At 40.3% G+C, this 12,483-nt stretch overlaps 3 protein-coding genes across 6 annotated transcripts in view; 1 reads left to right on the top strand and 2 right to left on the bottom strand.

Annotated features, from left to right (window-relative positions):
- The window catches only part of LOC142351438 (uncharacterized), a 40,159-nt gene that overhangs the window by 5,809 nt on the left and 21,867 nt on the right, over window positions 1-12,483 (top strand). The gene's annotated exons all lie outside the window — the stretch shown is intronic.
- Window positions 2,917-8,332, bottom strand: LOC142352001 (uncharacterized). 3 transcript variants are annotated; one of them, XR_012760990.1, is made up of 5 exons: window positions 8,196-8,332; window positions 7,962-8,114; window positions 7,640-7,871; window positions 6,543-7,290; window positions 2,917-3,597 (listed from the first exon to the last, which is right to left on the bottom strand). XR_012760990.1 is itself a non-coding variant. In XM_075404318.1 (4 exons), the coding sequence occupies exons 1-4, from the start codon at window positions 8,223-8,225 to the stop codon at window positions 7,175-7,177; spliced, it is 531 nt and encodes a 176-aa protein (XP_075260433.1). In that variant the 5' UTR covers window positions 8,226-8,332; the 3' UTR covers window positions 2,917-7,174. The 3 variants fall into 3 exon arrangements, 2 of the variants coding, with proteins under 2 accessions (XP_075260433.1, XP_075260432.1); XM_075404318.1 differs by having other exon boundaries at window positions 2,917-7,290; XM_075404317.1 differs by lacking the exons at window positions 7,640-7,871; window positions 8,196-8,332 and having other exon boundaries at window positions 2,917-7,290; window positions 7,962-8,092.
- LOC142352003 (uncharacterized) lies at window positions 8,398-10,282 on the bottom strand. Its single transcript, XM_075404319.1, has 2 exons — window positions 9,594-10,282; window positions 8,398-9,431 (listed from the first exon to the last, which is right to left on the bottom strand). Exons 1-2 carry the CDS (start codon window positions 10,044-10,046, stop codon window positions 8,880-8,882), a joined length of 1,005 nt encoding a protein of 334 aa, XP_075260434.1. The 5' UTR covers window positions 10,047-10,282; the 3' UTR covers window positions 8,398-8,879.

Below are 12,483 nucleotides of genomic sequence, written 5' to 3'. Positions count from 1 at the left end.
TGCGTGTCCCAAAAGCGGAGCAAAAAACAAGGCACAACGTGCACAGAGACCGCAAGACGTAAACTCAATTTGGAGACCAAAAAGTCTCCAAGCAAAAAACAGCGCAGCGAAAAAAAACGCCAAAAAAGGGGACACGGCGTGTCCCAAAAGCGGAGCAAAAAACAAAGCACAACGTGCCCCGAGAAAGCAAGACGGAAACATCTTGGAGACCAAAAAGTCTCCAAGCAAAAAACAGCGCAGCGAAAAAAAAACGCCAAAAAAGGGGACACGGCGTGTCCCAAAAGCGGAGCAAAAAACAAAGCACAACGTGCCCAGAGAACGCAAGGCGGAAACATCTTGGAGACAAAAAGTCCCCAAGAAAAAAACAGCGCTGCGAAAAAACACCGCCAAAAAAGGGGACACGATGTGTCCCAAAAAACAAGGCACGACCTGCCCAGAACGCGCAAGCCGAAAACTCACCTTGGAGTCCCTCGTGCCCGCCATCCTCCCCAGCTGCCAACCCAACTCCTCCCGGGGTGTCGACTCATACTAAACATTACAGGGGAAACAAAGCACAGGGCAGCAAAAAGCAGAAGGGATGACGCGTCGCAAAAAAAGGCGCACCAAACGAAAACGGCACTAAAACTTAAGAGGGGAGGGGTAAATGGGTCTGAGGACCCAAAAGCGCAACAACACGGCTCATGCGGCCAAAGCAACACCTAAAACCTAATTGTGCACCAGCACAAGCCGGGCAAAGCAAAAGCCCAGTACGCCAAATTTACGAGGACCGCGCAAAATACTGGACACTATATGTGCCCTTCAAACACCCATCTAAAAACCGCGGACGCGCACAAAGAGCGAACAAAAAACGGAACGCAAGAAAAACAGACACGGTGTGTCCCAAAAAACCAGGCACGAAGCGCCCAGAAAGCGCAAGGCGGAAACTCACCTTGGAGACGAAGTCACTCGTGCCCATCATCTGCCCCAGCTGCCACTCCGCCTCCTCTCCGGGTTTCGTCTCTTACTAATTATAACACGGAAGCCAAAAACAAAAAGGGATGGCGCCTCGCAAAAAAAACACGTTGGAGAAGAAAAAGTCCAAGAGAAAAAACAGAGCAGCGAAAAAACATTTCCAAAAAACGATGGCGTGTCCCAAAAAAAGGCACAACGCGCAAGATGAAAATTCGCCTTGGAGATGAAAACTTCCCAAAGAAAAAAAAACGGAAGCAAAAACAGCCAAAAAAGAGGACACCAATCTCGGCCTGTGAAAAACAAAGATAAAAAAACGGGACACGGCGCGTCCAAAACAAAAAAGAGATTTATTTTTATGAGACAATATTCGAACTTGCCCTGACAGCGCAGTTCAAGATCTTTACATTTTTGCTTTTTAAGTTAATAAAACTGAGAGCGAACGTTTTGAATTAGAGAAAATCAAATCTGAGTACAAAAGCCCAGGAAAACGGGCGAATTGTGTTTAAAAGGCAACAGTACATTTTTAATGATATCAAAAATCACTCAACGTGGATTTGTAAGTCTCAGTTTGAAGTTTCTGGACACTATATGTGCCCTTCCAACACCCATTAAAAATAGGGAAGCAAACAAAAAACGGAAGACAAAACAAAGAACACGGCAAAGCGCGTAAAAAAACAACACAAGAAAGGGGACATCTTGTGTCACAAAAGCCGAGCAAAAAAAGCACAACGCGCAAGATGAAAATTCGCCTTGGAGATGAAAACTTCCCCAAGAAAAAAACCTAAGCATAAAACAACCAAAAAGATGAAAAAACAGGACACGGCGCGTCCAAAACAAAAAATGAGAGATTTAATGTTATGAGACAATATCCGAACTGGCCCTGACAGCGCAGTTCAAGATCTTTACATTTTTGCTTTTTAAGTTAATAAAACTGAAAGCGAACGTTTTGAATTGAGGAAATCAAATCTGAGTACAAAAGCCCAGGAAAACGGGCGAATTGTGTTTAAAAGGCAACAGTACATTTTTAATGATATCAGAAATCACTCAACGAGGATTTGTAAGTCTCAGTTTGAAGTTTCTGGACACTATATGTGCCCTTCCAACACCCATTAAAAATAGGGAAGCAAACAAAAAACGGAAGACAAAACAAAGAACACGGCAAAGCGCGTAAAAAAACAACACAAAAAAGGGGACATCTTGTCACAAAAGCCGAGCAAAAAAAGCACAACGCGCAAGATGAAAATTCGCCTTGGAGATGAAAACTTCCCAAAGAAAAAAAAACGGAAGCAAAAACAGCCAAAAAAGAGGACACCAATCTCGGCCTGTGAAAAACAAAGATGAAAAAAACGGGACACGGCGCGTCAAAAACAAAAAAGAGATTTATTTTTATGAGACAATATTCGAACTTGCCCTGACAGCGCAGTTCAAGATCTTTACATTTTTGCTTTTTAAGTTAATAAAACTGAGAGCGAACGTTTTGAATTAGAGAAAATCAAATCTGAGTACAAAAGCCCAGGAAAACGGGCGAATTGTGTTTAAAAGGCAACAGTACATTTTTAATGATATCAAAAATCACTCAACGAGGATTTGTAAGTCTCAGTTTGAAGTTTCTGGACACTATATGTGCCCTTCCAACACCCATTAAAAATAGGGAAGCAAACAAAAAACGGAAGACAAAACAAAGAACACGGCAAAGCGCGTAAAAAAACAACACAAAAAAGGGGACATCTTGTGTCACAAAAGCCGAGCAAAAAACGCACAACGCGCAAGATGAAAATTCGCCTTGGAGATGAAAACTTCCCCAAGAAAAAAACCTAAGCATAAAACAACCAAAAAGATGAAAAAACAGGACACGGCGCGTCCAAAACAAAAAATGAGAGATTTAATGTTATGAGACAATATCCGAACTGGCCCTGACAGCGCAGTTCAAGATCTTTACATTTTTGCTTTTTAAGTTAATAAAACTGAAAGCGAACGTTTTGAATTGAGGAAATCAAATCTGAGTACAAAAGCCCAGGTAAAGGGGCGAAATCTGTTTACAACGCAACATTACTTTTTTGTTGATATCATGAATGACTCAACGAGGAGTTTTAAGTCTCAGTCTGAAGTGTCAAATAAGCTCAAAATTGGCAACCAATGATTCTCAAGATTAGGGCCAGAACTCGTTTTTTCCCGTGGATGTTGAAGTGCGCAAGATCACGAGGCGCTCCCGGCCTAAGGAAGTGGTTGCCATGCACCTTTCTTGGTCCAACGTAGTCACTCTGCATATAAGAGCTTATATAAAAGTTTGTGTTCTGCACTAGGCCATAGTTGACATCAGGTCGAGCGAACAATCCTACTACTTTAACTTTCACATTTTTTTGCTTCAAGCAAAGAGCAAAGCCAACAATTCTAGCGGCAGTCTTTAAGGGGCTCTCGGGTGATATCCAATGTTTTGTTGGGTGTTGACTTATATCATTGTTTCCCAACATGATGATGCAATGTGTATATTTTGCGCAGAAATTAATGTCCTCTGAATCAAGATGTTTAGCTCTTAGACCGGGACGACATCTCGTTACTATATCAAATTTTTGGAGCAGTTTGTCGTGTTGTAGGTCTCCTCCAAGTCGTACTAAATTGCTGTCTCCAATGACAACGTAGGACTTCCTAAACAAAAAAACTATTAGTTTATGAGCAAAATAGCGCCTAATAATTTTCGTCTGAGAAGACTAAAAACCCTCTCGTTTGAAAAACTTAAAGTCATTTTCCTTAAGATACTGAAAACCTTTTCTTTGGAACTCTAAAAATTTACAGCTGGCCCTGTCAGCGCAGCTATTTTTATTATTTAAAAAATTTGCGATAGGCGAACTTAAGTGAACACGAACTTCAATTGTGTTCAAAACCCTCCTTCAAAACGCTTACAAGAATTGTGGCATCTTGTATTGAAACAACTGTTTTGTATTTAATACTCCTAGTAGAAATTATTTCGAGTGGTTCAAGACCAAAAAGTTCATAAAAAAAGCCTGTGGAGTTCTGAATTTTAGGAAAAAAAATCTCATTAGCATTTTTAGCAGCTCTGCCCACAGCAAAAGTTCTTTCATTGCATGAAAAGTAGGTCTCAACACGGAAAAAACGTTCATCTGCAAGCTGGAAAAGACAGTCACCAAGATTATTTCCAATTCTAGAATAAGACAAAGAGGCAAAACATTGCCCAGAGTTTTTAAAACGCGAGAAAAAAAAAATCAGCATTTTCGTTTTTACAAAAAAGTTTTACTTTATCATCGACGACGGTCAACCCCTTCAAGCAAGCTTCCCTTTCATTTGTTTGAGCATTGGAAACAGCAGCTTGGTGTTTTACAAACTGCTCTACTATAGACTCCGGTTTTTTAATGCTGCCCTGTACTGCACTCAGAAGACCATGGTTTGCTGATTCGAAACAAAATGCAGAAAAAAGCCAAAGTGGACCATTTCGTCTTACTTGCTCGCACAGATGTCTCATAGTATGAAAGTTTAATGATTGAGAATCTTGCCCGTACAGGTCAACAAAATTATCAAAAAACAACTTAATGAGGCGTTCAGCTTCACAAATTTCAATCTCCTCAACGTTTATGTTGGATAGCAGTCTCACAGAAACAACAAGTAAGCAAAAACTTTCGAAATAAGACCTGGCAATAGGCAAGTTTCTGAAAACCAACGGCCCGATGTGAAAAAAGAAAAGTTTAAAATCATATGCTTTCCAATAATTTATTTCAGAAACTGATTTCACTCTGTGTTTTATATCGAAGGGTATTTTCATTAATTTTAATAGCTTTTCGGCTGCCTCAAAGACAGACCCTTTTGCCAGCGAAACGATCAATTTTGATAAGACTTTTCCTGTTCCTAAAAATATTTGATGCATGGGATCGATGGGGCAGTCCCAGGGAAGACTCATTAATTTAGAGGAGTTGAGGACCTTATACCGCAAGTAACTGCTTTGGAAACATCAGCAACATAGCCACACGCATTGAAATCTACTGACTCACGGAGTTTGAAAGCCTTTTTAACAGGAAAAAGCATACGATGGTGGTGAGAAAAACCTTTAATAAAACAATGCGGACAAGACGAGTATCCATTAAATTGCACCATGCAGAGTACACAAGCGGTTGCAGGCATGTCTGCAACGATTGATCGCACACGAAATTTTAGGACACCTAAACTTTCAACAACTAGCTTAGCATCAATCAAGGACTCCAGCTCATACACTAGAATTGGTAACAGTTTCCCGAAATCCGGCTTTGCTTTCCCATGCCATAGACCTAATAGTGACAAGTTACAAAATGCTCCTCTCAACATGGAAGATTAAAAATTTGAACCCATATGGGCCAAACTGAGATTTTTGACGATTTAAAAATAGGGGCACCATCTATGTTTAAAACCAGCTGTATTTCTTGAGATAAAAAACGGTCCCACTTTGTTTCCCAAAAGCATTCACTGCTCCAGGATTTGATAACAAAATCAGAATTTTTGCTCAAAAATTTTTTCAATTTGGTTTTTGACATCAACGCAACAAAAACTAGCATTTTGGTATTCATATTTGCTAACCGTTGGCAAATGAGGAATGGACAATTTTTCAAACAAGTTATTCGGAACGGGTAAATTTCTGGCAAAAAGTTTTAAGACATCTGATCGTGCTATTTTTGACATTTTATGTTTATCTGCAACAGTTTCAAAAGCTCTCATGAAACTCTCTGTTGAGGAATGGGCTCCAGCGAAAAGTGGCAAGCCGTCTTCCTGAAAAAAAAAGTCTTTGATATCAGTTTCATCGTATCTGGCATCTTCATCTCCATTAGTTTCAAACACATCAAGCCTAAGAGGAGTTGAGCACTCAACCACAGGTTCGTTAAAAAAACCCTGCTCATCTGGCAAGGATTCTGAATCATTACCACTGTTAAGTGCATTTGCATTTGATGATTCAGATAGATTAGCGGGACTAGAAAAAGATTCTATATCACCAAAAAAAGACTTGTACGACAAAAAAGTTTCTGAATCACTTCCATTTTCATTAGCAGGGGTATCATACAGAGCCCGCCTTGGTGGAAACTTCTCAAGAAAAATTCTGCGAACAGGCGTTTGGTCAGGTGAGCTTACGGTTCCTTGCGGCGTTAAAACGTCTGAAACATTTTGCAGTTTTTTACGCTTCCTCGTTGGCTCAGGGTCATTTGGACAAGGGTCACCGTGCATCAATTTATAGGGACATAGACAATTCTCATTGAATCTGCCGAAAAAATGCCGGTAGTAGTATACAGTTAGCTCATCACCTATCTTAATATCTTTCAACGCGACGCAAAAAACAATATTTCCTTTCTGCCTATATTCAACATTAGCTTTACAAGACGCGTTGATAAACGATATTGGACCTAGCATAACCCACTGAATATCTTTGTGCTGACTATACAGAATCGAAACATCATTTAACCCAGCAACAATTTCGTCATCCTTGATTTCCGCAAGAAATCCTGTTACCCCATTAATTACGCTACCTCTAGCAAAATCGCTTTTAGCAAACAAACCAAATTGTTGAAATTTTTCAGATGGCAAGTAACTTACAGTTTTATACTCTACCGATACTTTACTTTTCCCATATTCTGCATCTAGAAAATCATGCACAAGTATTACATCGGCGGTATCAGTCCCATCGCCACCGGCGTCTACAGTTAACTTGTGTGATTGAGCCTCGTTCTCGTCAACCCACTTACACGTCAGCTTGCCATCAACTTTGGCTAACTCTCTCCAATTAACAGTTGCCTTGCTCAGATTTTTCGCGGTGGAAACATAGAACTTCAGAAGATCTTGAGTCATTTTTTATCTAGAAAAAATAACTGCATTGAGCGAATGCACTTCTGGATCTAAATTAACGTACCCAGTAGATTAAAAACAGCTGCAATTGTTTCACTCTTATTGTTGAAAAGAATAAAGGAGCACAGTTAAATGAGTGTAGCGTAAGCATGACGCATCACAAAGTACATAAAATTGTCCTCAAATTCTCAAAAGGCCAATGAAATTTCACTCAACACTTCGCAGCAATTTAATTAAACACTAAACTCTATAAAAAACAGTCCACCTTTATTAAAGACGCTCCGCCGTAAAATAGAACAAGGAATCCATTTTTTTACTCATAAAGCACTATCTGTGTCCCTTTCAGAGCACAGATCAAAAGTTCAATAGAAACTACAACTGAAGGCAATCCATGTTTGCAACTTTCTAGCTAATTACTCTGTTCCGTGAGTTTTTCACAGCGTTCACGAACACCCAATGCATTTGCAGCGTCTTTCACACGACGGAGTGCATATAGGTTGTCGCCGCAGAATCTTTTAACCGCTTCTGAAACATTAAAACAAGAGAAAATAATACTAAAATAGCTATACGGTCATTGTTCAATATAAACAAATTTTTGGCTGCAAGTAATTTTCATGAACTTTATTAACTGAAAATTGTGACTTAAGAACAAAAAACCGACTGACTTCGGATGAAATGCTCCTGAACGACAAGTGGTGGTATTCATATTAAAAGGGTTAAGATTTTTGAAATAGTAATCTAAATCTGCCGTGATACTCCTCACACAATCACGTATCTTAGCAGACGTTCATTTGTTTCAACGACAGCATTTCAGATCACAAAAAAGGAAAGACTCCGCCACCTTAAAACAAAAAGAGCAATTTTAAATCAGAACCTCGGAAAAACTTTTCATCTTCCTCTGAAGCAGTGGTTCGCCCCTCTGCTGTTGTCCGTTGCGCGAACCAACAAGTTTTCATCCTTTCCTCTTTTGTCAGTAAGCAGCGGTTTAAGAAGCGGCCAAAACCTGCGTAATCGTCTCTGGCACCATCGAAAGCGAGAAGATCTTTTCCTTTGTAGTATAACTTGCCGACGGCGTCTCGTCGCCTTTTCTCAGCTTCTTTTGTATTCTATTTAAGCGAAAAAAAATACAAGTTGGCCATAACGCAAAAAAAAACGGATTTAGACTTATAATGGTCAAAAAAAATTGTAAGACTTACAATTTGCCTCATCAATCTGGAGATAGCCAACATCTGGTTTCTGGCTTCAACCTCGAGTTTATTACTCCGTCTAAGTGCCTCCTCCACGTTTTTCAAGGCGTCGATGCAAACATCGCCTGTGCCTTGTTTGATTTTGAGTCGCTTTGAAGGTGGCTAGAGCGGTGAATTTCAAAAAAATCAGACGGAAACTGATATTTGCAAAAAGATCAATCAAAGTAGAGTAAAGATTTTTACCTGACTACCAACGTCATCGTTATTTTCCATTATTGGGATAAAGGCTAATCCAAATGACTCTGGAAATTTAGATTCAAATTGACAAATGATAAGCACAACAGTAGCATAAAAACTATCTGAAAAAAATTTCTGTCAAACCTAAGAGAAAAAAATAACAAATTCAAATTCTTAAAATCCAGTTTGTGGTTTTGAAGCAAAAGAATTGAAGAGAAAGAATTGAAATAAAGAGACCGTAGCAAGAACAAAGTTAACCAATGGAACAAACGAAGAGTCAAAAAAATTGAAGAGACGTCCCACAAGAGCGCCTGCTTTCAATATGACTAACATTAAATAAAGAACAACAACGGATACATGTAATAATCAACAGTCAACTTTAGCAGAACGGAGCTTCCGTTTCATTACCAAGCAACAGTTACAAATCCATCTCATACTTAACGTTTACTTTACTAATTTTCCGAAAATTAATGATTATTGGAGCAATTCAGGCGTCCCACAAGAGCACCTGATATTTTATAAAACCGTTTACTTTATTAATTTTCGGAGAAATTGAAAGATGAATATTGGAGCACTTTGGATAATCAAAAACAATAATATCCAGCCAGCAAATTACACGAAAGTCAAGTTAGTAAAGCAAGCAAACAGTACATTCAACCTTCATCAGGCGTCCAACAAGCGCACCTGATATTAATCCTGATTGGCAGAATTCTCTTCCAGACTTGCGGAAGGAGCTTCATTTTCCTTTTGGAGGGATTTTCGCTTCCTAAACCCCATGTCAACGCCTTGTTGATTAACATTCTTTAAAATCGAACGATAAGTATCCTCTGAGAAATCGCTTTTCATTATACACTTCATAACATCCCTCAACACATCGCTTCTTTCCTTGTCTGCTTTTTCTCGACCTTTGGTTAGAGTCTTCTTCGGCTCTATACAGTATTTCATCCTTTCCTCCTCGTCCCAAACATGATTAGCAATATTGAGAGCTCTCTCTCTATATGTTGTCCCTCCAAGAGCAAGGAGATCCGTTCCTTTATAGAAAAACTTTTCCTTTTCTATGTTTTCATCTTCTTCTTCATCCAGAGGAACATCTAGATTCGGCAGGCTGTTTTGATGCAAGCGATTCAACTCATCCATGGCTTTTTTTGCAAAAGTCATGTATTGCGACAACACTTCATTGCTGGCATCCAACCTGGCTGCGATTCGATCCATTAAATGTTTGAACTGTCCCCAGTTCACTTCCTTTACAAAAATTTAAAATCAATACATGAGACCTACTTACAAAGTTGTTTTTAAACTATATGTCAAAAACGTTTTAAAGTTATTCTCTTTCAAATCTTAACTTTATTAGCTCAAAGCTGTTCTATAACAAATATTGAAAAATCACAACAAAAAACCGCTTACTTCTCCGCTACCAGAAGTTTGAGGCTCTGGTTGTTTCCTACTTGACGAACCTTCAGCCCCATCCAACCTCTTTTTAGAAAAATTAAGGAACTCGTTGAAAAGTTCGCACTCAATTTCGGGATCATCGGGAATCTCGTCTCGCTCAAAAATGGCTACTTCATGTTGCAGTTTTGGAACTTTTTTCTGCCGCTCTTCAAAACTTAGGGGCACGTGATCGCTGTCAATTTCGCTCCGTTTTGCAGTGGTTACTTCATCATATATCTGTAGAGCGTCAATTTGGCTTATATCGAGACCATTTTCTCTCCGTTTACAAATTTCATTAACTGTTTTCCCGATCGATCGTTCATCTCCTTGGAGCAGAAATTCACCTTGAGCGGTTATGTTGTATTTTGGTCCACATTTTATTTCAACAAAATCGCCCTCACATAGCGACAACTTTTCTGCGGTTGTCATTCCGGCCGGCCATCGCTTACCATGCTTGATAAGCACTTTTGACCACCTATTATAAAAAGGGGACACTGCTGCGTGTCCCAAAAGCGGAGCAAAAAACAAGGCACAACGTGCACAGAGACCGCAAGACGTAAACTCAATTTGGAGACCAAAAAGTCTCCAAGCAAAAAACAGCGCAGCGAAAAAAAACGCCAAAAAAGGGGACACGGCGTGTCCCAAAAGCGGAGCAAAAAACAAAGCACAACGTGCCCCGAGAAAGCAAGACGGAAACATCTTGGAGACAAAAAGTCCCCAAGAAAAAAACAGCGCTGCGAAAAAACAGCGCCAAAAAGGGGACACTGTTGCGTGTCCCAAAAGCGGAGCAAAAAACAAGGCACAACGTGCACAGAGACCGCAAGACGGAAACTCAATTTGGAGACCAAAAAGTCTCCAAGCAAAAAACAGCGCAGCGAAAAAAAAACGCCAAAAAAGGGGACACGGCGTGTCCCAAAAGCGGAGCAAAAAACAAAGCACAACGTGCCCAGAGAACGCAAGACGGAAACATCTTGGAGACAAAAAGTCCCCAAGAAAAAAACAGCGCTGCGAAAAAACACCGCCAAAAAAGGGGACACGATGTGTCCCAAAAAACAAGGCACGACCTGCCCAGAACGCGCAAGCCGAAAACTCACCTTGGAGTCCCTCGTGCCCGCCATCCTCCCCAGCTGCCAACCCAACTCCTCCCGGGGTGTCGACTCATACTAAACATTACAGGGGAAACAAAGCACAGGGCAGCAAAAAGCAGAAGGGATGACGCGTCGCAAAAAAAGGCGCACCAAACGAAAACGGCACTAAAACTTAAGAGGGGAGGGGTAAATGGGTCTGAGGACCCAAAAGCGCAACAACACGGCTCATGCGGCCAAAGCAACACCTAAAACCTAATTGTGCACCAGCACAAGCCGGGCAAAGCAAAAGCCCAGTACGCCAAATTTACGAGGACCGCGCAAAATACTGGACACTATATGTGCCCTTCAAACACCCATCTAAAAACCGCGGACGCGCACAAAGAGCGAACAAAAAACGGAACGCAAGAAAAACAGACACGGTGTGTCCCAAAAAACCAGGCACGAAGCGCCCAGAAAGCGCAAGGCGGAAACTCACCTTGGAGACGAAGTCACTCGTGCCCATCATCTGCCCCAGCTGCCACTCCGCCTCCTCTCCGGGTTTCGTCTCTTACTAATTATAACACGGAAGCCAAAAACAAAAAGGGATGGCGCCTCGCAAAAAAAACACGTTGGAGAAGAAAAAGTCCAAGAGAAAAAACAGAGCAGCGAAAAAACATTTCCAAAAAACGATGGCGTGTCCCAAAAAAAGGCACAACGCGCAAGATGAAAATTCGCCTTGGAGATGAAAACTTCCCAAAGAAAAAAAAACGGAAGCAAAAACAGCCAAAAAAGAGGACACCAATCTCGGCCTGTGAAAAACAAAGATAAAAAAACGGGACACGGCGCGTCCAAAACAAAAAAGAGATTTATTTTTATGAGACAAAATTCGAACTTGCCCTGACAGCGCAGTTCAAGATCTTTACATTTTTGCTTTTTAAGTTAATAAAACTGAGAGCGAACGTTTTGAATTAGAGAAAATCAAATCTGAGTACAAAAGCCCAGGAAAACGGGCGAATTGTGTTTAAAAGGCAACAGTACATTTTTAATGATATCAAAAATCACTCAACGAGGATTTGTAAGTCTCAGTTTGAAGTTTCTGGACACTATATGTGCCCTTCCAACACCCATTAAAAATAGGGAAGCAAGCAAAAAACGGAAGACAAAACAAAGAACACGGCAAAGCGCGTAAAAAAACAACACAAGAAAGGGGACATCTTGTGTCACAAAAGCCGAGCAAAAAAAGCACAACGCGCAAGATGAAAATTCGCCTTGGAGATGAAAACTTCCCCAAGAAAAAAACCTAAGCATAAAACAACCAAAAAGATGAAAAAACAGGACACGGCGCGTCCAAAACAAAAAATGAGAGATTTAATGTTATGAGACAATATCCGAACTGGCCCTGACAGCGCAGTTCAAGATCTTTACATTTTTGCTTTTTAAGTTAATAAAACTGAAAGCGAACGTTTTGAATTGAGGAAATCAAATCTGAGTACAAAAGCCCAGGAAAACGGGCGAATTGTGTTTAAAAGGCAACAGTACATTTTTAATGATATCAGAAATCACTCAACGAGGATTTGTAAGTCTCAGTTTGAAGTTTCTGGACACTATATGTGCCCTTCCAACACCCATTAAAAATAGGGAAGCAAACAAAAAACGGAAGACAAAACAAAGAACACGGCAAAGCGCGTAAAAAAACAACACAAAAAAGGGGACATCTTGTCACAAAAGCCGAGCAAAAAAAGCACAACGCGCAAGATGAAAATTCGCCTTGGAGATGAAAACTTCCCAAAGAAAAAAAA

This window comes from Convolutriloba macropyga, chromosome 13 (assembly GCF_964194025.1).
Source record: "Convolutriloba macropyga chromosome 13, txConMacr16.3, whole genome shotgun sequence".
Classification (NCBI taxonomy): domain Eukaryota; kingdom Metazoa; phylum Xenacoelomorpha; order Acoela; family Convolutidae; genus Convolutriloba; species Convolutriloba macropyga.
The sequence above is the reverse complement of the archived record's forward strand: the minus strand, read 5'-3'. Positions and strand labels throughout refer to the sequence as shown.